Consider the following 27,295-nt stretch of genomic DNA (forward strand, 5'->3'; position numbering starts at 1 on the left):
AATGTTTAATTCTTTTCATTTTAAAATTTTCCTAAGTTAACCAACCTGGCTGTGGGTGGACAAATCTGTTGAGCTAATTGGGAAAAGAATACTGATTTAATTTCCAAAAATTAGAAAGAAAAATAGTCATTGGAAGTACATGCATGCCTCCATCATCAGTATCAATGTATTTTTCCAATTATTAATCCCACTTATAATTGAAGATTACAAAAGTTCTCTTTTGAGTGACTTTGTCATGCATATAGTTTTTTAAACTGTAACTCTGAGAATATGTAGAAGTAGACTCATATAAATCTAAGGCAATATTCAAAAAAAATAAATAAGCACTCCTTGAAATTTCATTGTTGAATTTATATTACACATAAGGAGTATCACACAAGGGGGAGGGGGAAAAAGAGATGTCTGAATTCTGAAGACATTATTTTGACATGTCTAGCAAAGCTTAATTAGCTGCCACAACTCAAAACTCAACTGGCTTTTTTCACAGATGTGATTGAACCAGAAGAGAAACTCACTGAATCATACCTTTGAAAAACATAAGCCACAATCAAAGAAGCAGTAAGAGTAACAATATCCTTAGCAGCACATTGTTTGTTTGATTCAGTTGGTCTCCCAGTCTGTGGTCCATTTGACCAAAACAAATAATTCAGCAATTCTTTCCCTTTTTCCTTTGTAAACCTTTCCAACACAAACTTTTCAGGATTATCAAACACCTTTGGATCTCTCATAACCAATGGCTGATATCCACAAAGAAGTTCACCTTTCTTGATTTCATAAACTGAATCATGTGAACTTAGCTTAAAATCTTTTCTTGCTCTTGCATATTGAGTTGGCACAGGTGGACTAAGTCTAAGTGTTTCATATACAAAAGACTGAACAAGTTCCATTTCTTTAACACTCTCAAAACTCAAATTTTCTGGCTTTAATCCAACTTTCTCTCTAACTTCATTTCTCAATTTCTCTTGTAACTCTGCATTTTTCTCATCTCCAAGATTTCCCAAAAGGGTTGGCAAAAAAATAGAGAAACCACCAAAAGCATTGAACCCAAGAATGAACAAAAGGTTATGTATAGCTTCTTGTTCAGTAAGTCCAAACTCTGATTTACCTCTATTTAAAACTTCCTTAGCTTCATTTTTGACAAATTGTATGAGTTTTTCATAACCACCTTTGACAAGGAAAAAAGGGTAACTAAAAGAGTGGACAAATATTTCTTCAAGGGGTTGAAGTACGCCAATACTAACAGTAGGTGCAAGTTGAATAGCTAGCCACGTGTCAAGCATTACGTAGCCAGAATTGGCTATTTCTGGTGAAGCTGATGGATTGGCTCCTAAGAGAGTGAGGGAAAAAAAGTTGAAGAGGAATTTTTGCATAGTAGGGAGAAGAGAAGCTGAGTTTGATTTTGAGATATCTGATTCGAAAGTTTCAAACATGGTGTTGAGTTCATTGACAAGTGTTGGCACCCATGTTTTTGAGCTTCTTTTTAGAATGTCCAATGAAAAGTTCTTAATCTGCAATTAAACAGTATAAAAAAAATTGTTTAACTACCAATGCATAATGATAAATGTATCTCGTAACTTTTGTTCTAAATCACCAAATCTTTTGTTATAGAAAATATAATCTTATTATAAGTAAGAAATAAAAGGTTAGTCAAGTGCACAAAGCATCCTGCAGTACCTCCACTCAGGGCACAAGAAATATGGGGATTTGGGTGGAAGGGAGTTGAGGAGAGTAGCTTAGAAAATTATTTTTCGAAAAAATATTTTCGACTCTCTAACCAAACACTAAAAAATATTTTTCGGAAATTTTTTTTCACTCACCAATTAAATATGAAAAAATAAGTGATAAAATCACTCATTTTTAGAAAAATATTTTCCAAGAAAAAATAGTTTCTTTCATATCAAACACACCCTTACAAGCTTTAAAGGACAATTAGTATTCATGTGTCATTTTGGGATGAAATCATGGGCTTATTTGGGCTACTTAAAATAAATGAGTTTAATTGGGTTGTGTCCAAACTTTAACCCATCATTAAAGCAGCTCATGCTCAACCCATTAAAGTATTGGCGGGTTGAGCGGGTCAAATGGGGTTGAGCCACTTTTGTCACTCCTAAGTGTAATATAGACAGTCTACCCTAATGTAAGAATTAATGCTTTTTCTACGATTCGAACTTGTAATCTATAGGTCATGCGAAAATAACTTTATATTTGCTCTAAGGCTCCCCTTTATTATATGTAAGAAATACTTAAATTAAACAAAATATTCTTAAACATATTGGGCAAACAATTCAAAGGGTAGTGCACAAGGATAGAAATTTTGAGACATTTGGAGTGAATGTTCAATATATAAAAGAACAAATGCCCTTCTACCAAGGCATTAGCCACATGAGACTTTAGTTATCCTTATAGTGTGATTGCAAGTGTCAATAGATATATAAAATCCGACTAACCCGATTGAATTGTACTGTATTGAACCGATTTTTAGTTCTTTTTAATAAAATTATAGGGTTTTATATAAATCTATAACCGTAACGATAATTAGGGTAGATTTTTTATTTTATGAAAATAAACTGAAAAAATATCGAACTGTACCGAATAAATTTACATGTGAAAAATACATTTATATATTAAGTTTGAAAATAATAAAGCATTAAATTTTTTTCCGGGCCTTGGAATTATGAAAACTATTATAAGCCAACAAGTAATTAAACTCAAAATCCTAATTCTCAAACTTATTATGCTACTCTTATTGAAACGAAATTACTTCCACCATATTCACTAGTAAGACACGAGGTATTGTAGGGATTATGAATAGCAAACTGCAATGTATTGAATATATTTTTTTCCGTATGATTTAGATTTATCTTTTTGAATATTTAATCTTTCATAAACTTTATTCTTGAGTCACAACTATTTATATTTTCTTTGTATTTGCTTACTGTAAATAGTTGATGGATCTATACTCTCGCCAGCTTTCAAATTTTCTTAATTCATAACCTTTTAAAATTTAAAATTGTCTAAAAAGTTTTGCTAAATCCTATAAAAGTACGTATGTCGTTCCATTCTACTCCTACTAGTGATTTTTACATGACATTTAAAAAAAATACTGAAAATTAACCAAGCGTACCGATACCGAAGAGAAACCAACATGATTGAAAATGTTTCAAAAAATCTAATTTTGATTATAAATAATAGAATGACCGAAAAATTAATATAGTATAAATTTTATAAAATAACCGGCCGAATCGAAACACTAAAAACCCTTAGTGATTGCTATGACTATTTAGAAGTTAAACCACTGAAGACGAATCATCAATAAGTAGTATTTTTGTCTTTTTAAAACATTAGTCATAATTCTAGAAAAACATGGAAAAAAGATCTACTAGAGATTTAAGGAGATATTTTGAAACTAATATCTGTCATGTGTAAAATGTGGACGCCTAGACTTGTTGTTTCACTGAAATGCCAACTCTATTGTCATCTATTCCCATTTATGACTGGACTTCCTTAACATATATAGATATAATAGTACACAAGACAAATTAGTGTCAAAATTTCAAGTTGTGCAGCACATGCTCCTGTGGCAATTTCAAGTTGATGCAGAGTTGGATTGAAAAATTTACTTTATGTCTACTTAGAAATATGTTTTATTGCTTTTTTTCTAATACTTTTTAAGTGTAACATTGTACAATTTATACTAGTGTATGTAGTGGAGTAGAACTTATCATTCCTTTGTTTGAGCTTAAGAATTCGACATCTTTTGTCGCCCTCAAGCTTAAAAACTAGCCAAGATATGTGTTAATTACTATTACTATGTGTGGGGTCTATTTCCATAATAAAACAAAGAAAAAAGGGGATTGTGGGGTGGATTCCGTAATGAAGAAAGAAGAAAAAGATTGTGGAGTCATCCCACAATGAAGAAGAAAAATATGTAAGATGACAAAATTAGTAGTTGGCACCGAAACACGTTTTTTGATCAAAATTGGTTTTGGTTACGACACTTCTTCCTATAAATAAAAGCCTTCAACTTCTCATTTTACACACCAATCTCAGAGGAAAAATATATCTGAGAGTTAGAAAGAAAGAGTAAGGTTTCACAGACAGGGTATAAGAAAATAATCTGTGAGAAAAATAGAGAGTGAGCGATATTTTAGTGAGATGAGAATATCAAAAGAAAGTTATTTCTTTTGAGTGTTGTAGTGGTTTTTGGAGTATTTTTTTCGGACCTACAAAGTGTAAAATTTCTTGCTATAGTGATATCAGTTGCTGGTCTCGGGGCCGTAATTTTTTTTCCTTATTCAAAAGGGTTTTCCACGTAAAAATCTTGGTGTCGTAGTCACTCTTTTATTCTTGTTAATTACCGTATCTTGATGCTACGTTATTATTCCGCTTTTATTACTGTGAATATTATTTCTGTAGGGGATTTATTCCCAACAACTGGTATCAGAGCACAGGTTTTGCTCGTTCACAAAAATACTATTCACTGTCTGTAGTACTATACTCGGTAAAAACTAAAAATGTCCGGAGTAAAGTATGAGGTAGTAAAATTTAATGGAGATAGCGGTTTCTCAACATGGCAAAGAAGGATGAGAGATCTGCTCATCCAACAAGAATTATACAAGGTACTAGATGCTGATGCCAAAATGCCTGATACCATAAAAGCTGAGGATTGGACTGACTTGGATAAAAGGGCTGCTAGTGCAATCAGGTTGAACTTATCAAATGATGTGGTAAATAACATCATTGATGAAGATACCGCACGTGGCATTTGGACAAGGTTGGAAAGCCTATACATGTCCAAAATGCTAACAAATAAATTATACATGAAGAAACAGCTATACGCCCTACACATGGGTGAATGTACAAAATTTTTGTCACATTTAATGTGTTTAACAGACTAATGACACAGCTCGCCAATCTCGGAGTGAAAATCGAGGAAGAAGATAAAGCCATCTTGCTGTTAAACTTGTTGCCATCTTCGTACGATAATATGGCAACAACCATCCTGCATGGTAAGACTACCATTGGGTTGAAAGATGTCACATCAGCTCTTCTACTCAATGAGAAGATGAGAAAGAAGCCTGAAAATCAAGGACATGCTCTCATCACATAAGGTAGAGGCAGGAGTTATTAAAGGAGTTCGAGCAACTATGGTAGATCCGGAGCTCGTGGGAAGTCTAAGAACCGATCCAAATCAAGAGCTAGAAATTATCACAATTGTGATCAACCAGGTCACTTCAAAAGAGATTGCCCAAATCTAAGGAAGGGCAAAGGTGAAACTAGTGGCCAGAAGAATGACGACAACATAGCCGCCATGGTATAAAACAATGATAATGTTGTCCTCTATATAAACGAGGAAGAGGAATACATGCACTTATCAGGTCTAGAGTCAGAATGGGTGGTTGATACAACAGCATCTTACCATGCCACACCGGTAAGAGATCTTTTTTGTAGATATGTAGCAGGTGATTTCGGCCTTGTGAGAATGGGTAACACAAGTTACTCAAAGATTGCGGGGATTGGTGACATTTGTATCAAGATAAATGTCGGATACACATTGGTTCTGAAGGACGTGCGACATGTACCTGATTTGCGGATGAACTTGATCTCGGGAATTGCTTTAGACCGAGATGGATATGAGAACTATTTTGCAAATCAAAGGTGGAGACTCACCAAGGGATCATTAGTGATTGCAAAGGGAGTTGCTCACGGCACGTTGTACATGACAAATGCAGAAATATGCCAAGGTGAATTGAACGCGACACAAGATGAGATTTCTGCAGATTTGTGGCACAAAAGAATGGGTCATATGAGTGAGAATAGATTGCAGATTCTTGCCAAGAAATCACTCATTTCTTATGCCAAAGATACAACGGTAAAACCCCGTGACTACTGTTTATTTGGTAAGCAACATAGAGTCTCATTTCAGACATCATATGAAAGAAAATTGAATATACTTGATTTGGTATATTTTGATATTTGTGGTCCAATAAAAATTGAATCGATGGGCGGTAACAAATATTTTGTTACTTTTATTGATGATGCTTCACGAAAATTATGGGTTTATATTTTGAAAACCAAAGATTAGGTGTTTCAAGTTTTCCAGAAGTTTCATGCTATAGTGAAAAGGGAGATATGCCAAAAGCTAAAGCGTCTCCGAAGTGACAATGGAGGTGAATACACTTCAAGAGAATTTGATTAGTACTATTCGAGCCATGGGATCAGAGATGAAAAGACAGTTCCTGGAACCCCAAAACACAATGGCGTAGCCGAAAGGATGAACCGAACCATTGTGGAGAAAGTGAGAAGCATACTTAGAATGGCTAAACTGCCTAAGTCATTCTTGGGTGAAGCGATTCAGACAACCTGTTACCTGATTAATAGGAGTCCATCCGTTTCGTTGGCGTTTGACATCCTTGAGAGAGTTTGGACCAACAAGGAGGTGCCCTACTCACATGTGAAGGTGTTCAGTTGCAGAGCTTTTGCACATGTACCAAAGGAGCAGAGGACAAAGCTGGATGATAAATCTATTCCTTGCATATACATCGGATATGTAGATGAAGGATTCAGATACAGATTGTGGGATCCTGTAAAGAAGAAGGTCATAAGAAGCAAAGATGTAATCTTCCGAGAAAGTGAAGTTGGAACTGCTGATGATATAATTCCTAACCTTGTTACTATTCCTTATACTTCTAACAATCCCACAAGTGCAGAAAGTACGACCGATGAGGTTGCCGAGCAGAGGAGAAACCTAGAGAGGTTATTGAGCAGGGGGAGCAATTTGATGATGATGTCGAGCAAGTAGATCAACCCACTCAGGGAGAAGAACAACCACAACTTTTGAGGAGATCAAAAAGGCCAAGGGTAGAATCATGCAGGTACCCTTTCACAGAGTATGTCCTCGTCAGTGATAAGGGAGAGCCGTAAAGTCTTAAGGAGGTGATGTTCCATCCAGAAAAGAACCAGTGGATGAAAGCCATGCGAGAAGAGATGAAATCTCTACAGAAAAATGGCACGTACAAGCTGGTTGAACTTTCAAAGGGTAAAAGACCACTCAAATGTAAGTGGGTCTTTACGCTCAAGAAAGATGAAAATGGCAAGCAGGTTAGATATAAATCCCGATTGGTGGTTAAAGGATTCTAACAGAAGAAAGATATTGATTTTGACGACATTTTCTCACCTGTTGTTAAAATAACTTCTATTCGAACAATTTTGAGCTTATCAGCTAGCCTAGATCTTGAAGTGGAGCAGTTTGATGTGAAACTATATTTCTTCATGGAGATTTGGAAGAGGATATTTATATGGAGCAGCCAGAAGGATTTGAAATAGCTGGAAAGAAACACATGGTGTGCAAATTAAATAAGAGTTTTTATGGATTGAAGCAGGCACCAAGGCAGTGGTACATGAAGTTTGACTCATTCATGAAAAGTCAAACATACATAAAGATCTATTCTGATCCATGTGTTTACTTCAAAAGATTTTATGAGAATAACTTTATTATATTATTGTTGTATGTAGATGACATGTTAATTGTAAGAAAAGACAAGGGGCTGATCGCAAAGTTGAAAGGAGATTTGTCCAAGTCATTTGATATAAAGGACTTGGGCCCATCACAATAAATTCTGGGTATGAAGATAGTTCGAGAGCGAACAAGCAGAAAGTTGTGGCTGTCTCAGGAGAAGTACATTGAACGTGTACTGGAACGCTTCAACAAGAAGAATGCTAAACCAATCAGCACACCTCTTACTAGTCATCTAAAGTTGAGCAAGAAGATGTGTCCTACAACAGTGAAGGAGAAAGGGAACATGGCTAGAGTTTCTTATTCTTCAGCAGTCGAAAGCTTGATATATGCAATGTATGCACCAGACCTTATATTGCTCATGCAGTTGGTGTTGTCAGCAGATTTTTTGAAAATCCAGGAAAAGAACATTGGGAAGCAGTCAAGTGGATATTGAGGTACCTGAGAGGTACCACAGGATATTGCTTGTGTTTTGGAGGATCTGATCCAATCTTGAAGGGTTACACAGATGCTGATATGGCAGGTGATCTTGATAATCGTAAATCTACGACATGATACCTGTTCACATTTTTAGGGGGAGCTATATCATGGCAGTCAAAGTTGCAGAAGTGTGTCACACTCTCTACAACTGAAGCAGAGTATATTGTCGCTACTTAAGTTGGCAAGGAAATGGTTTGGCTGAAACGGTTCCTTCGAGAGCTTGGATTGCATCAAAACAAGTATGTCATCTATTGTGACAGTCAAAGTGCAATAAACCTGAGCAAAAACACCATGTATCACGCAAGGACGAAGCATATCAACGTGAGATATCATTGGATTCGAGAAAGAATAGAGGATGGATCTATACAAGTGAGAATACTTCGGATATGCTGACTAAGGTGGTACCAAGAGACAAGTTCGAGTTATGCAAAGAACTTGTCGGCATGCACTCAAGCTAGAAGTCCGGTGTTACCTCCTTCAGGTGAATGAGTCTGGAGGGGGAGATTTGTGGGGTCCAGTCCCATAATGAAACAAAGAAAAAAGGGGATTGTGGGGTGGATCCCCATAATAAAAAAAGAAGAAAAAGATTGTGGGGTCCATCCCCATAATGAAGAAGAAAAATCTGCAAGATGCCAAAATTAGTAGCTGGCACCGAAACGCACTTTTTGACCAAAATTGGTTTTGATTACAACACTTTTTCCTATAAATAGAAGCTTTCAACTTCTCATTTTACACACCAATCTCAAAGGAAAAATATATTTGAGGGTTAGAAAGAAAGAGTGAGGTTTCACAGACAGGGTATAAGAAAATAGTCTATGAAAAAAATAGAGAGTGAGCGATATTGTAGTGAGGTGGGAATATCAAAATAGGGTTATTTCTTTTGAGTGTTGTAGTGATCTTTGGAGTATTTTTCTCGGACCTACAAAGTGTAAAATTCCTTACTATAGTGATATCAGTTGCTCGTCTCGGGGCCGTGATTTTTTTTCCTTATTCAAAAGGGTTTTTCACGTAAAAATCTTAGTGTCGTAGTCACTCTTTTATTCTTGTTAATTACGGTATCTCGATGCTACATTATTATTTCACTTTTATTACTGTAAATATTATTTATGTAAGGAATTTATTCCCAACACTATGTGTGTCATTTCAATTATCAGTTGTGATCAGATTGGAAGATTGAATTCTTCCTATCCAACAAATAAAAATTAAAAGGGAAAGGGGAAAACAATACACACAAATGAAGGAACAAGCTAAAAGAGACGCTTGGCATGTAAATGTTAAGCCAATTAAAACAATAACAAACTTAGTATTTTTTTATAAGTAAATCTGGAAAAGATAGTGTGTACGGAAATTTTAACGCTAAATGTCAAGATAATTAATACCAATAAAGAAAAAAAAGAAAAGAAAAGGAGATCTACTGATGCATCTGTCGCTGTACCTAATATGGACCAAATACCAATAGGTTATGGACCATCTCAAAAGGAATCTACACTTCCTCCATCCCGAGCCATAAGAGCAGTTCGTTTTAAACTCCTTGTTTTTTTAAAAAACATTGTTATAATGGATCGCAAAAGGTCAGAAATCTAAGTTGTTTCTTTATGCTAAAAAGGCTCTTATCTTATGTGAATTGTGCTCAATTTTATATGTGACAATTCCGCTAAAATATCTTTGTTAGTTTTAGGAAGGAACCGTTAGTGCGGGAAAATTTACGTTGACGTGTTTTTATTTATGAAAATCTAGCTAGTAAAATCATATATATTGATAGTATTAAAAAAAGTCATATATCTTTAATGAAATTTATTCAATTATAGTATGTTACCCTATTTACTGAAATATTATTATTTTAAAATAATAATTGTGTTTGAGTCGATTTGTGTGCACTCTGACTATTTCAGTGGATATTTAGTTATTTACTGCCTACACTGGCACAAATACCACTTGCCAAGTAACTTTGTCTATCAAAAGTTAGGCAAACTAGAAGAAGTCATTTTAACGTCTTTTGTCTCTACCGAAAGTTTGAAACTAAAACCCTAATCTCCCATGAATTTTCGGTGATCATTTGGAATATCAATTTATGTCACGTGATAAACATGAGAAAAAGTTTATAGCTCCTAAATATACTTCGTAGGTTTTATTTTTAAAAAAAATAATATCTAGATTTATACCTGAAAATCTTGTACAAGAGGATATTTTCAAAGTGATGACTAATAAAATGTGGACTAGAGGGTTCATTGAAATCTAATTCAATTGTCATATCGTTCCTTTTATCTTTGATCTTTTCTATATAGTCATGAGATATGTTTTGTATATATGTATATTCACTTTATCGAACTGCTGGTCCTTTCATAGTTTAGGACAAAATGCACATGTTCCAGTGGTCCTTTATCAACACATTATAGTTCAAGAGTAAAAAAAAAGAAAAAAAAAAGAAAAAAGAAAAAAGAAAAAAGTCATGATGTATGAAATATTTAGCGTTCACGTAGGGCATGAGAAATGATCTTATCTCAAAAGGGTGTAATGCAGATACTTTATTCTGATACAAAAATCAGTGGTTGATTCTATTGCTCGAACCTATGACGTGATACAAATAGTCTACCGTAAAATTAATTGACCATATGTGCGGTTGATTCTACTAAAAGTTTTAAATATTTTATTTGTTATAAGAAATTGCAAGGCCAAGATATAATTACATTTTATCTTTTCTGCGCTCTTCTAACTATCATTTGTGACCAAGTCAATGAAAATTAATAACGTCCTTCCACTAATGTAAATAATATGGTGTTTGGGTAAGCTTATAAGTTGAATAATTAGCTTATGAGCAGTTTTTATTTATCTACATATTTGACAAATATCAAAAGTGTTTATAAATTGAAATTAGCCAAAGCCATAAGGTATTAGTTCGACAATATTTATTTTATTATATACCTAACATTTTTGTGATTCCCTAAATACACTTGTCTATCTGTAGCTTCTTTCTCATTCGTCCTTTTCGTATTATTTTCAAATTTAATTTATGTGTTTTGCAAACAACTTTAATACTAGCATTTTTATCATTTTATAGAAAATTGGTTTTCATTATCTTTTATTACTCTTAATTTATTAAATTACTTTTAATACTTAAAAGTGTTTTTCTAACACTTGAAGCTTAATACCCAAGGGCTCGTTTGATATGAGAGATAATAGATAATTAATTTTGAGATGAGTTTATTCTATATTTGATTGGGATAAAATCGTGGCATAATTAATTAATCCCCTGATTATAGTATTTTTTTTTCCTATGAAAGAAAGGGGAGAAATGGAATAACTAATCCCGAGATAGTTAATTATGAAATAACTTGTTTCTCAACCAAACGACTCCTAAGGTCTCTAACTAACCACATCAAATCCTTTGGTGTACTTCATAAACAAGGCCAATTAATACACATCAAATCACACATTTTCCTTGTAAAAATACTCTTTATTCACCGTATCCTCCACAATAAGTGATAATTTTACCTTTTTATTTTGGTCCAAAATAAGTGTCCATTTACATAATCAAGAAAAAATTAATTTTATTTTTTTAAAATTTGCCCTTATTTACATATTTTAATGTGTCAAGATAATAATTAATTAAGGTTAATTTAGTAAATAATTTTTTTTTTCTAGAAATTTGTATTTCTTTAATGAGTGTGCAAAAAGTAATGATAATTTATTATGGACAGGAGGGAGTGTTTATTAATGTTTCGGTGACGACTGACCGAACTGTGGCTGCGCCGACATGGATCAACTAGCCTAAGGTTTAGGAAATAAATATTTGTCACAGAAACTTTAGTCCCACATATCTTAATCCTTAAACTTCATACTCCTATACCAAGATATAACAATTCTCACCAATCATCTCCCTTTATCTACTCACTCCAATCCTATAACAATCTTTTGCGAACATTTATTAGTCCCAAGACTCTCAACCACCAAAAAGAAAGCAACCAATTTTGGCTTTTCAAACATGACAAAGGTTACATGTGTTAAAAGTGTGCTATCTTAAGGTTTTGAATGAAGAAAAACTCACATTTTTGCTTCTTGGTGGGATTTAAACCCGAGCCCTCAGAGTTCTAACTCACGTTTTTTACCACTAGGTTAATGACGTTGGGTGCCGGCGACCTTAATGTAACTATATTGCAAAAGTTCAGCAACGAACATCCTCTTTCATATCTCAGTTTCCAAACGTAGGAAAAGAGATACTCCCTCTATCCCATTTCATGTGAATGGATTCAGAGTATGAGGTCACAACACATACGGACACCAATTCTTTAATATATTTAAAAGCTATGGGAAAATGGAACAACAAAATGTGTTTAAAATAAACTAGGAGAGGAGAAGTACCTGAGTATGTTTAGGTTCAGAAGTATCAAGATAAGCACAAACACGCATATCTCCAGTATACTGAACACTAGGCATGAAATCCCCAACAAGGACATTAGCTTTCTCTACAATCTCCATATCAAACAGATGCGAAAACGACTTGACATCAAGAACCGCCACCACATTCGGATTAACACCAAGAAAAAACGGAAAACAAGGAGGCACATTAGTTCTAAAAACTGTGCTCTTGTGCTTTTCTATTCTCTTGGTAAAAAAAGTGTTAGGTCCCTGGAACCAATTATAATCCAATCTATCAGATATTGGTCCTAACAACGGCCAACCGTAGCCGCCGGGAATTGTACGGACGGGAAGAGAAGCTGGCGGCGGAGTTAGCGACGGTGAGGATGTACGGCCAGTACTACCAGGATTAATAGGAGTAGATCCGCTCATCATTTTCGCCATTATTGTGGACATGCCTTTTTGTTTAATGTACAGAAATTCAATGAAGAATGCTGAATTATTAAGTTGTTTACTATATATGTCTTTGCCTTGGCTTGGCTAGTTAACGTCAACTTAGAAATATCATGCCACTGTATTTATCATGTGCCACTTGTTTTAATGTACCCTTCATTATTACTACTCCTTCCTTTGATTTTATGTGTCAAAGTTTGAGAGTACAAGGGTTACAGTACTAATTAGTATTCGGTATAAATTTAGATATTGATTTTTAAAATTTTTAAAATAAATTTATATATTTTATAATTATTAAAAATATATTATAAGTCGTGATAATTAATAATTCAAAAAGAAGAATTTTATCAATTCAGTTGATTGGCTACCTAAAATTTTCACGTTGTTGATGAGGATTTAATTCTCCACCTTGTAATATCCTTCCCTCATTTCCCCAACCCCTCTCCTTTCCAAAACAAAAATTAATAATTCAAAAATTAAAAAATATTTAAGAAGAGCATGATAAAATAAAATCTCTTTGACTCGCCAAATAGTAATGTTATTATATAAATTGATACAGATGGAATATTACTTTCTTACCTTACTCACAGACAATACTATGAGTAAAAATATGTTTATTGATTAAAATCTTTTATTTGAAGACATGTTTGGATAGTCGTAATCTTTATGAGTATTGTTTGTTAAAACAAATAATCTTCCTGAGTAATAGAATGTCATACGTAAAATCATAAGTTTTAGGGTAGTTTTGATATATACAAAAATCTTTGGTTTTCTTAAACTCCATATAAACTCAAAAATTGAGTATAAAAAAAAGAAATTTTATCTCCTATGACAAAGGTATATACCTTATTTATTATAAACTAAAATTATTTTAAAATATTATTTTCTATAGGTACATTTTATATTTTATAGAAAAATAAATATTTATGGTATATACTACAATTAAGACATGAAATATGCTATTTATGATTTTTCTCTTTTTCTTTCAATTAATACATAATTCTCTCTCAGAATTTTTCTTCTTTCTCTCTCTTCTTTCTCTCTTTCTTTTGAGATAATACATTGCGTTTCACTCTTCAAATCTCATACATGGAAGACATTCTACTACATATTGGAGTTTCTCCCTTTTCCCTACCTTCTCTAGCTATTTTATGCCTTGAAATTTCCTCCAGATGAGATAATTTGTAACAAAGAGTTTCTTTTGTTGTTTGATTATTGCAAATGGCCTCTTACATATCTCTTTCTAATCAATGTGGTCTCTCTCTTTGTCACGACCCAATTTCACCTATAGGTCGTGATGTCGCCCAACATCACCGCTAGGCAAGCCAACTAGTGAATTAAACATATATTCCCTCTTTTAATAAATTTCTGAGTAATTAAACTTTCCTTACTTGCAAGATTTAAGAAAAATAGAAGGTCTAAATAAATAAAAATCAAAATAATAATTTCAAGACCAGAATTCTACTAGTGTATGTGCCAAAACATGGTGTAACAAGTGTATGAGCATCTAGTAAATTATACAAACTTCGGACCACTGTTTGAATATGAAATTGATAGAATACAAAAATGCAAAGGAGAGAGAGAGAGACTCTAGGGATGCAGAACGTGACACGACCCAAATTCACCTATAGGTCGTGATGGCGCGCAACATCCAACTAGGCAAGCCAACTAATAATTTAAACATATATTCATTTCTTTAAAAATTATCCTAGTAATAAAACTCGGAGTACTTGCAAAAATATTAAGACAATGTGAGAAATAAGATAAGTTAAAACCAAGTAAAATAATTAAATCCAAAAAAATTCTACTAGTGTGTGCCAAAACCTGGTGTCACAAGTGTATGAGCATCTAATAGATTATACAAAATTCTAAATACTGTCTGAAATAAAATAGACAGAATACAAATACAAGAAGAGGCACTAGTTGCTGCAATACGGCTCAGAAAGGGGCGGCTCACCACTAAGCCTCTGGATAACGTGGGTGCGCGCCGATGGGTCCTCCGATAGTACCTGTCTCAGCAAGCATAGTATGAGTACGTAAACAACGTCTACCCAGTAAGTATCAAGCCTAATCTCAAAGAAGAAGTGACGAGAAGTCGACTTTGACACTCACTATGGATCAATAATTTTACAATAGAAATATTTAAATTAATATGATTTATAGAATTTACAATAATTTTTCTTAACTAGCAGAAATAATTAAACTCCTTCAAATGCGATAATTTTCAATTTATTTAGCTTCACAAGCTGCAATTAAAATATCAAGATATCGTGTAATTATTATTATTAGGCACGATTTCTGCCGAGGTCGTACGACCCGATCCAGAGTGTCGTGTACACTGCCGAGGGACGAGCGACGCGATCCATAGATGCATCTATACTGCCGAGGCATTCGGCCCGCTCCACAAGAAAAGAGGACATTTTTTTATGTACCTCCGGAATGAGGATATATATATATATTATGAGACTAATGCAAGAGGGTGTACAATTTCTTTTAACAATTAATTAATTTATACAAAAATTCAAGTATATGTGATTTTAATCTTTTACTATTTTTTCTAACAATTCACAGTATAGTTCAAATACTTTAATTAAATAAAGGATACAATTAACACACGTAATTCATGATTTGAGTCCTAAATTACCCGGACTTTAGCATAAATAGTAGCTATGCACGGACTCTCGTCACTTCGTGTGTACGTAGCCCCCACAATTAGCAATAGTTATTAATTTAAATCACCTATGAGATACTTTCCCCCTTACAAGGTTAGGCAAGAGACTTATCTCGACTTGCTATAATTTAATCTACTAGTAGGCCTTTCCTCGATAATCCAACTCCGAATGGCTCGTATCTAGCCAAAATAATTCAATACAGTCACCAAAATTATAGGAATCAATTTCATAAGAAAATACTATATTTTTCAATAAAAATCCGAAATTAACTCAAAAATCCTCCGTGGGGATGATGTGGGGCTATAATTCTATAATTTCGTACATTATAGTGAGGAGGGATGAGTTTTTGCGACCGGAGGCAAGAACATCACATGGAATAACTTTTGGAGGAGAAAATCATAGAGTTCTTCATCCCTTTATCTTTTCTTTGTAATTTGTTTATGCAAAATACTTGAAAAATTGTTACTACGAACATGAGTGGCTAAGCACTCTAAGTTCTAGGGTTGTGGTTGACATGATTATTAACGTTTATTAATTACATCTTCGTTAATTCGGATTATCATCTTGTGGTTATTTCTTTAATTATAGTTTTCACTTGTAAATTGTTGTAGCTACCAATTCACCCTACTATCTATGTTATGCTTGGGAAATCCATGTATAGATTAGAGTAGAATTAGAGAGAGCTTGTTTCTGAACCCATGGCTCGGGGGAAGATTTCACGGTTAGGATAGGAATATACCTAACAGTATTGCTTAATTAAATACTGTTTATATTCGTTCATGATAGATTCAATACCATAGGAATATAGGATCGATATATTATGGGTATGCGAGTAGTATTGTGGGAACATGCTATTCATATAAACGATCCGGTTAATTAGCAACCATAGATAATCTGTATTAACGAGTGTGATTACTGAACTTAATAGGATTGATAAACCAACCACAACCCTGGAATTTTCATCTCCCCTGAAGTAAAATCTCGTCATACAAAATCGCATTCTTGATAAATTAGTTGTTAGTTGTTTAATTTTCGCAATAGTAGATTAATAAAAAAATATCACTCTTAAATAGCTTGGATAATTAATTGATTTTAGTTTGCTTAGTTAACGATCAATCTAAGTCTCTATGGGTTCGACATCTGACTTTCGACTCAATTTTTTACTTGACGACCACGTATACTTGCGTGTGTGTTTGGTCCCAACAGGTTTTTGGCGCCGTTGCCGGGGAACTTAGTTATTGATTGTTTAGTTAAGTTAAGCTTTTATTCATTATTTGTTCAAGTTTTAATTTTTTTAGTTTGCTTTATTTGTGATAACGCAGGCTCTTCTCTTGAATGCGGAGGAGTAGAAGCGCAAACAATCTCCTTCCTCTTGATCCTGAAATCGAACGAACACTTCATAGAGTGAGGAGGGAAGTTGAAGCTAGAACTAGAATTGAAAGAGAGTTGGACATCGTAGTTCAACCACAGCCAATAGAGATGGCAGGTAATGAAGAGCGTCCGGTGATAGAAGCTGCAAGTCCCAATCTGGCTCTCATGACTCAGGCGATTGTGAAGCCTGATATCACGTGTCACTTTGAACTCAAACAGTATATGGTACAACTGATTCAGTCCACAGAGAAATATGTGGGTCTATCTCATGAAGACCCCCAGAGGCACATTCAGAACTTCCTAGAAATTACAGATACTTAAAATTATCCGAACGTTTCCAAGGACTATGTCAGGCTGACACTCTTTCCCTTTTCACTGCTGGGGGAAGCTAAGGAATGGCTACAAAAAGAGCCCGCGAACTCAATCCACAATTGGGATGATCTAGCAAGGAAATTCTTAATCAAGTTTTTCCCCACAAAGAAGACAAAGTCACTAAGGAGCCAGATTCTTGGGTTTCAACAACGAGATGGTGAGACTCTTCGACAAGCTTGGGAAAGATACAAGAAGTTACTCAGAGACTGCCCACACCATTGTCAGACAGATGAGGTGTTGGGTCACACTTTCGTTGATGGGTTGGACGAGGCATCAAAGATGAATCTTGACTCAGCATGTGGGGGTAGTTGCATGGCAAGACCATATAGTGAGATCCAGATCCTGCTAAACAATTTTACTGCTAATGATAATAATTGGCAAGGAGATGGGGAACCACAAAGAGTACTTAAACAAAAGGCAGTAGGTTTGATCGAGCTTGATGAATTCTCAGTAATGAGGGCAGATATAGCGAGCTTAGCGAATCAGATGAATAAAATGACAATGCACCAAGCACAACAGATGCAACATGTGCAACAGATGTCTACTTGCTGCGAGTTATGTAGTGAAGGTCACACAAGTGACATATGTCCCATGAATCCTGAATCCATCTACTACGTGGGGCAACAAGCTAGAGGGCCGATGAATCAAAATGCTCAATATGGTAACACATACAATCCGAACTGGAGGAATCATCCTAACTTCTCTTGGGTGGAAATCAGAATATCAGGCCTCAGGCGAATTACAATGGTCCACCTCATCCCCCACAACAAGCAGATGAGAGTTTAACTGACATGATGAAAAAGCTCTTGATAGAGAATCAACAATTGCGCACAGAGTTCAGAAATCTAGAGAGGCAGTTTGGGCAAATGGCTAACAATCATAATACTAGACCTGTTGGAGCTCTCCCGAGTGATATTGAGCCTAATCCTAAGGCTCAAGTCAATGCGGTTACCTTGATAAATGGAAGAGAATTAGAAGAAGTTCCACAGAAACAGAAGTATACATCTAGTCCTGAAGGAGAATTAGTTCCTAAGCCAGTTGAGGATAATAAGAAAGAAAACAAAGGATCAGATCCAGAAATTGTGACGAGGCCACTGCCTTTGTTTCCACAATCATAATTTGCCTTTGGTGGAAATTTTGCAGGAAGTGCACAAGTATGCAAGGTATCTCAGAGATATTGTGGCAAACAAGCGAAGACATACAAAGTTTGAAACAATTGCACTTACTGAAGAGTGCAGTGCTAGAGTTCAGAGTAAACTTCCTCCTAAGTTGAAGGACCCTGGGTGTTTCACAATTCTTCTGTCTCTTGGAAAACAAGAAGTTGGTAGAGTCCTGTGTGATTTAGGGGCTAGTATAAATTTGATGCCATCTTCTTTGTTCAAGCAACTCGGATTCGGGGTGCTTAGACCTACTACAATCACTTTACAGTTAGCAGATAGGTCACTAGTTATGCCAGAAGGAATTATTGAGGATGTGTTAGTTCGAGTGGGAAAGTTTATTCTTCCTGCTGATTTTATTATTCTTGATTACGAGGCAGATGAGGAAGTACCCATTATTTTGGGGAGACCATTCTTAGCTACTGGTGGAGCGCTTATTGATGTTAGGGAAGGAAAGTTGAAGATGAGAGTTGGTGATGAGGAAATTACTTTTAATGTGTACAAGACACTTAAGCTCCATAAGCATTATGAGGACTTGTGCATGATTACTGCGGTAGAACTGAAGGGGATAGAGCAAAGTCCTTATGCAAATTATAGTGATTCGGATGAGACAAGTGAGTTGGAGGAGGTGGTGTTGCAAGCTGAGTGTGTAAGGATGATTGAGAAAATAGCCAGAGATGAAAGAGGAGATCTTCTGAGAGCATGTAAAAAGGCTAGACTTAATGGGAGAAAGAAGAAGAGAAAGCACCCAGCCTGAACAGAGTAGCAGTGTCGTGCCACGATGTTAAATTAGGCGCTTGTTGGGAGGCAACCCATCTGTACTGCTTTCTTTTATTTTTATTTTTATTTTTATTTTTTTATCTTATAATTGTTGTAAGGTTGTTTTTGTTTTGTAGGATTATAAGAATATGAAGAATAGCCATTGGAAGAACTAAGTGTGGGGGTGCCCACATAAAGGGTCATGCTTGGGGGAAGTCTGAGTACCCCGTGAGCCGCTATTGCTTCGGCCTTTAACCTTTCAGGGAATTTCTTGTCCACGCTTGTTATTGTTTTGCTTTATTTGTGCATTGAGGACACTGCACTCTTTTAAGTGTGGGGTGGGATAAGTCTCTAGATAATTAGTAGTAGGATGTAGAAAAATATTAACTTCTTATTTTTGTTTTCATAGTTGTGTAGTATTTTAGTAGCTAAAAAAAAAAGACTCTTCCCGACGATGGATTTCCTAGACAGTTTTCTTGAGGGATTTAAGTCTAAAGGAAAAGGAAAAAAGATTTTCTTCGTAGGTAGTGTAGTAATTTCCCTTTGATTTTTCTTTGTGCCGCGGTTCTTTTCCAAGGGTTTTGTTTGAACCGGGTGTAGGTAGTTTTATTTTTTTAGGAGAGGAGCCATGGTGATGTGAATTGAATTGAAACAATATCTCTTGACTTTGTTATGCCTTGAGAATAGTGAGTATTTTGATTGTGACGCTTAGACTCAGTTTTTACTCTTGTATAAGTACCTTAAATTGTATAATCTTAAATTTGCTTAATAGCTTTGACTAGAGTGTCTTGATGAGTCCAATATTGAGTGAGTTATGTTCCATGTGTGTGTGAGGTTTGTATGTTATTATGTGCACTACATTTGGTGTCTAGAACTTTCTCTGTGTGTTTACAAAGCGAAATAGTAGTTTTGTTCAGTCTTGGAAATGCTATAGGCGTTTCTTTGTTGAGCCAAATATATATATTTTACCCGCCTAATTGTTATGTATCGTAGTTAACCCCGTTGAGCCTGTAAACCTGTTTCTTTGGCAACCACATGATAAGCCTTTTTACCTGTCATGAGCACTTGAATTGTTATGAACTTTGTAAAAGTTAAAGTGTGGGGTGGTTGGTTTAGCTTTTGAGTGGAACTAATGAAATAAGGAGACAGGTGCACTGTTTTAAAAAAAACAAAGTAAGAGCCCCTTGAATTGAAAAAGAAAAAAAAATATAGTTGTATTGTTGTGAAAATATTTTGTGATAGTGGTGGCTCTTGATGCAACTGTGCTTAAAGAAGTATGGAGTTAATATAAATTAATGTGTAGGTGGGGTAATGGTTTGACATAAGTATGGGTTTAAATATTAAAGTATATGTATTAAAGTGCTTAGGAAGGTGTATTCACTCATATCCAAATGTATCCTACCCGACCCGCAGCCTACATTACAACCAATGAAAGTCCTACTTGATCCTTGATTGAATGAGCTCGATTAGTCGAGTATTACACTACGGGCAAGCCGATGGTGCATCTTTTGTAGCATATGAATGTTATTTCTGAGAGTGAGTGAATTCTTTCTAACTTGAGTTCCTAATTGTTCTTAAAACTTTATTGTGTGTGGAACTACTCTCTTTTGTTGTGTGAGGGTACTTGATTCATGAAGGAAAGGTAATGTCATTGTCCTCTATGTTAGAGTAAGTGAGTGAGTTGTGAAATAATGAATGGTACTTGTGAGTCAAATCTTGAGGTGAATATGTTACACCCTTGTGCTTAGTCTATTTTAAAGATTCTTGGTAAAATGAGTTAAGAAAATTGTTTAATATGTTGTGTCTATAAGTGTAGTTTGATTGCTCGAGGACGAACAATATTTAAATGTGGGATATTGATGTGGGGCTATAATTCCATAGTTTCGTACATTATAGTGAGAAGGGAGGAGTTTTTGTGACTGGAGGCAAGAACATCACGGGGAATCACTTTTGGAGGAGAAAATCATAGAGTTCTTCATCCCTTTATCTTTTCTTTATAATTTGTTTATGCAAAATACTTGGAAAATTGTTACTACGAACATGAGTGGCTAAGCACTCTACGTTCTAGGGTTGTGGTTGACATGATTATTAACGTTTATTAACTACATCTTCGTTAATTCAGATTATCATCTTGTGGTTATTTTTTTAATTCTAGTTTTCACTTGTGAATTGTTATAGCTACCAATTCACCCTACTATCTATGCTATGCTTGGGAAAGCCGTGTATAGATTAGAATAGAATTAGAGAGAGCTTGTTTCTGAACCCGTGGCTCGGGGGAGGATTTCATGGTTAGGATAGGAATATACCTAACAATCTTGCTTAATTAAATACCGTATTATATTCGTTCATGATAGATTCAATACCATAGGAATATAGGATTGATATATTGTGGGCAGGCGAGTAGTATTGTGGGAACATTCTATTCATATAAACGATCTGGTTAATTAGCAACCATAGATAATCTGGATTAACGAGTGTAATTACTGAACTTAATAGGATTGATAAACCAACCACAACCCTGGAATTTCCATCTCCTCTGAAGTAAAATCTCATCATACAAAATCGCATTCTTGATAAATTAGTTGTTAGTTGTTTAATTTCCGCAATAGTAGATTAATAGAAAAACTTCACTCTTAAATAGCTTGGACAAATAATTAATTTTAGTTTGCTTAGTTAACGATCAATCTAAGTCTCTGTGGGTTCGACATCCGACTTTCGAGTCACTTTATTACTTGACGACCACGTATACTTGCGTGTGTGTTTGGTCCCAATAGGGGCCCACATCTCGAAATCCGGTGAAAATTATGAAATATGAACGCCCATTCAACCACGAGTCTACCCATACCAAAATTATTAAATTCCGATAACAATTCGGCCCATAAATCCTCAAATTTATCCAAGAGGGTTTTCAAAATTTTCCAATTTAATTCACCAATAAAATGATAAAAACAGTGATGAATTCGGGTAATTTAACCAATATTGAGTTAAGAACACTTACCCCGTTATGTTCTCTGAAAATCTCCCAAAAATCGCCTCAATCCGACCTCCAAATCGATAAAAATGAAAAATGGGACGAAGTCCCATTTTCAGGACTTAAACTCTCTGCCCAGTGATTTCTTCTACGCGATCGCGAACATTCTCACGCGATCGCATAACACAAACTTTTGTTGTCCAAAAATAACCCTACGCGATCGTGAAAAATCCTACACGATCGCGAAGCACTGACTTTGCAAACCTACGCGATCGCGAAGAATTAAGCGCATGGCCGAGCTCCTCCCTCCGTTCCTCTTCGCGAACGCGGCCTTAGCCACGCGTTCGCATAGCACAACTCGCCCAACCTACGCGATCGTGAACGCTCCCACACGATCGCATAGAACAAATTTCCAGCTGCCCAATTCAGCCTACACGATCGTGAACCTTCTCACGCGATCGCGTAGATGGAAACGAGACACCAGATTTCAGCAAACTCCAAATCCAAAAATTGATCCGATAGCCGTCCGAAACTCACCCGAGTCCCTCGGGACCTCAACTAAAAATACCAACAAGTCCTAAAACATCATAAGAACTTAGTCTAAACCTCAAATCACATCAAACAACGCTAAAACCACGAATCATACTCCAATTCAAGCTTAATGAAACTTAAAATTTCCAACTTCTACATTCGATGCCGAAACCTATCAAATCAAGTCCGATTGACCTCAAATTTTGCACACAAGTCATAAATGACATAACAGAGCTATGAAAATTTTCGGAACTGGATTCCGACTTCGATATCAAAAAGTCAACTCCCTGGTCAAACTTCGAAACTTAAATTTCTATTTTAGCCATTTCAAACCTAATTTAACTACGGAGTTTCAAATAAAATTTCGAACACGCTCCAAAGTTCAAAATCACCATATAGAGCTGTTGGAATCATCAAAATTCTATTCCAGGGTTGTTTTCTAAAAAAGTTGATCGAAGTCAAACTTAGCATTTTAAGGCCAACTTAAGGAACCAAGTGTTCCGATTTCAACTCGGACACTTCCAAATCCCTAACCAACCATCCCCACGAGTCATAAATTAATAAAAGCACATAGAAGGAATTTTATTTAGGGGAAAAGGGTTCTAAAAGTCAAAATAACTGGTTGGGTCATTACATTCTTCACCTCTTAAACAAACGTTCGTCCTCGAATGGATTTAAAATTATACCTGGAGTGTTGAATAAGTGTGGATATCTGCTCTGCATGTCTTCCTCGACCTCCCAAGTTGCTTCCTCGACTGGTTGGCCCCTCCATTGGTCTTTTACTGCAGAAATCTTCTTGGACCTCAACTGGCGAACCTGTCTATCAACAATGGCAACTGGCTCCTCTTCATAACCCAAGCTTCTATCTAGCTGAACTGTACTTAAGTTTAATACATATGACAGGTCGGCATGATACTTCCGGAGCATAGATACATGAAAAATCGGATGGACTCCTGATAGATTGGGAGGCAAAGCATGCTCGTATGCAACCTCCCTAACTCATCTCAACACCTCAAATGGACCTATAAACCTTGGGCTCAACTTGCCCTTTTCCCAAATCTCATGATTGCCTTCACCGGCAAAACTTTCAAGAGAACAACTGAGGAAGCAGCTCACCACTAGGCCTCGGGATATCGAGGGTACGCGCCGGAAGGACCACCTGAAGTACCTATCTTAGATCCTGCAAAAAAAGTACAGCAAGTGCAGCATAAGTACGTAAATAACGTGTACCTAGTAAGTATCAAATCTAATCTCGAAGAAGTAGTGACGAGAGGTCGACTTGGACACTTACTATAGGTCAATAATATAAAGACAAAGATATTTAAATAAACATGGTTTATATGAATAACAATAATTTCTTTAACAAGCAGAAATAAATAATTCTTTCATAATTTAATAATTTCCAATAAATCGCTTATCTTCACATGTTGCAATAAAAATGTCAAAGCATCGTGTACTTGTTATTACTAAGCATGATTTATGCCGAGGTCGTACGACCCGATCCAGAGTTACGTGTACACTGTCGAGGGACGTGCGACATGATCCATAGATGCATCTATCTACTGTCGAGGCGTTTGGCCCGCTCCACAAGAAGAGGAAGATGTTTTTATAAGCATTTAACTTAAATATTATCGAGGTTTTATACATAAATAATAAAAATTTCATTAACGATTTTCCACAATTTTTCCAACAAATACTAATATAATTTAGGCATTTAAAATAACAAGTATGATGCAAAAATTCCAAATAGTTCATAAATTGGGTCCTAAAACTACCCGAATATTAGCATAATAGTAGCTGCGCACGGACTCTCGTCACCTTGTATGTACGTAGCCCCCACAATTAGAGGCAAATATTTATTTACAATACCTATGGGGTAAATTTCCTCTTACAAGGTTAGACAAGAGACTTACCTCGTCTCAAAGCTCACTTCCCGGTCACAATTTCGCGTTAAAACCTCAATTTGGTGCCAAAAAATCCAAAACTAGTCAAATATTATATAATTTAATCAATACATGCTCAATAATTCGAAATTAAATCATTAGATTAATTAACCAACCCAAATTGGTAAAATTCTTAAAATTCACCCCGGGCCCACGTGCTCGAATTTAAAAAAAATTCAGAGGAAATCGTCACCCATAACCTCAAGAACTCAAATGTACAATTTTATCCCATTCTATAACCATTTTCGTGGTTAAAATCTCATTTTTATCAAAACTTAGGTCTTTCATCTAAACCCTTAATTTTCACAATTTACATGTTATAATCTACCCATAATCTATGTATTTAACTCACAATAGGTAGAATTAACTTACCTCCAAGTTGCTAAGTGAACACCCCTCTCAAAAAGCTCCAAAATCGCCCAAGAGTGGAGAAAAAGGGCTAAAAAATGGCTTAGCCCCATTTTTAAGACATTCTGTCCAGCACAGGGGTCTCGCGAACGCAAAGGCTTACTTTGCCTACCCTTCGCGAATGCGTGAGCTCCTTCTCGAATGCGAAGGGTAAAATATATTGACCCCTCCCAGGCCCCGTCCTTCTATGCGAACACGAGAAGGCCTTCGCGAACGCGTAGGCCTGAGATATCCAAGATTCGCGAACGCGACCCCTTTCCCGCGAACGTGAAGGGTAACTGCTCAGCTCCCCAAATCCTTCATCGCGAACGTGAGAGTCCTTCCGCATTCGCGAAGAAGGAAACCAGAACTGAAAATTTTGGTTTTTCCAACATTTCTCCGGGCGGTCCGAAACTCACCTAAGCCACTCGAGACCCTGTCTAAATGCACCAACAAGTCTATAAACATAATACAGACCTATTTGAAATCTCGAAATGCGTAAATCCACAACGAAACCAAGAATCGAACCCAAAACTGAATTGAATCAAAATATGAACTTCAAGTTTCCAATTTGCTCCGATCTCGTCGAATAATACATAGACTACTCAGAATGACACCAAATTTTGCGTGCAAGTTTTAAATCACCATACGGAACTATTCCTAGGCTCCGAATTCCAAACGGACCTCAATTACTCCAAAACCTACTCCAAACCAAATTTAAAAAACTTTAAAACCTTCAAAGAGCCAACTTTCACTATTAGGTACCGAAACGCTCCCGGGTCATCCAAAATCCGGTCCGAACATACGCCCAAGTCCAAAATCATCATACGAACCTATTGGAATCGTCAAATCCTGATTCTGAGGTCGTTTACTCAAAATGTTGACCGAAGTCAAACTTACCCATTTTCAAAGCCAACTAAGGAACCAAGTGTTCCGATTTTAACTCGAATCCTTCTAATTCCTGAACTAACTATCCCCGCAAGTCATAAAATAGTAAAAGCACATAAAAATAGTCTTATTTAGGGGAACAAGGTTCTAGATGGCAAAACGACCGATTAGGTCGTTACACTCTTCTCTCTCATCGCTCTGAGGCTATGGCCACTGCGCAGGGAGCAAAAACGATGTCGGAATAATCCTAGTAGAGCATGGGTAGTAACATGAACGACAGATACTCCCATATTTTCTACATCAGAGAAGATTTGAGGGTTGTAATTTTTGTTCGTCTCCATTTTTAGTTTTAATATAATGTATACAGTATTTTGCTTGGCCGAAAAACGCCATCTCCGACAAACTCTCTTCTCTTATTTGCAATTTAGCCACATGCAATGATACAAATACATTGTATTCTTTACAAATTCACTCAAACACATTGTATTTTTGTATAAACACATTTTATTTGCCTGTATTTATGTTTTGAAAGTTTGTATTTTCTAATACAGCTTAATACACTTGTATTCATGCATATTGTAGATACAGTATGCATGAATACATGATATAATTAACATTGAAATATATTGAATACAAACATTAAAATAGAACAGAATATAAACAGTGAATATATTCAATTTTCAAAATATAGTGAAATACATTAAAATATACTGAATACAAATAGAAATATAGTGAATACAACCAATAAAATATACTGAAAACATAAGTAATAACATGTATTAAGATTAACTAAAATATTGTTAATACAAATGCATTTGAATACACTGAATATAAAATAGCGAATACAGTAAATACAAATATTGAATATAATGAATGCAACATTAAAAAAATATTGAAACACACTAAATACAAAAGTTAAATATAACAGTTATATACAACTGAAAAATTATTCTAATTAATTGGGTTGATAATGAGGCATGTTAGAATTGATTTTATTGAGTTATATTAGGAGTGTATCACGCTAATTGATAATATTTCTGTTATTAGATAGCTAGACAGACCTATTTTTAAGGTGATTGTCGTTACTGTATTCATGAATACATGGCACGAATACATGTGAATACATGCGCGTACAACTAGACTGCCCTGATTTTTAGGCAGTTTTTACTGCTGTATTCATGAATACAGCAACGCGAATTCATCGAATACACTACCTTAACAACTGAATAGTATCTATAGGAAGTAATTATCTATATGATAGCTACAGGAAGTTAATAGCCACTAAACAATAGTGGTTTCTGAAAATTCCTCCAAAAAAACAAATGAAGTATAATAAAATGATTCAAATTCAGAAAATAAAACGTCCAAGGATGATGACGAAGAGAGGGAAGTGGGTGTGGATGTCACGACCCCAATTTCCCTCTGTAGGATGTCGTGAT

At 35.4% G+C, this 27,295-nt stretch overlaps 1 protein-coding gene and 1 non-coding gene across 2 annotated transcripts; both read right to left on the reverse strand.

Annotated features, from left to right (window-relative positions):
• Positions 1-308: 308 nt before the first annotated feature.
• On the reverse strand, positions 309-12,820 carry LOC107801729 (linolenate hydroperoxide lyase, chloroplastic-like). Its single transcript, NM_001325704.1, is given in 2 exon segments — positions 309-1,508; positions 12,356-12,820. Coding segments are annotated over 2 exon segments (1,494 nt in total). The 5' UTR covers positions 12,809-12,820; the 3' UTR covers positions 309-467.
• Positions 12,821-17,337: 4,517 nt separating this feature from the next.
• Positions 17,338-17,444, reverse strand: LOC142174330 (small nucleolar RNA R71). The gene has a single exon (XR_012703591.1). It is a non-coding gene; the product is annotated as a small nucleolar RNA R71 (small nucleolar RNA).
• Between the last annotated feature and the right edge of the window lie 9,851 nt (positions 17,445-27,295).

The sequence above is a fragment of the Nicotiana tabacum genome, chromosome 2 (assembly GCF_000715075.1).
Source record: "Nicotiana tabacum cultivar K326 chromosome 2, ASM71507v2, whole genome shotgun sequence".
Classification (NCBI taxonomy): domain Eukaryota; kingdom Viridiplantae; phylum Streptophyta; class Magnoliopsida; order Solanales; family Solanaceae; genus Nicotiana; species Nicotiana tabacum.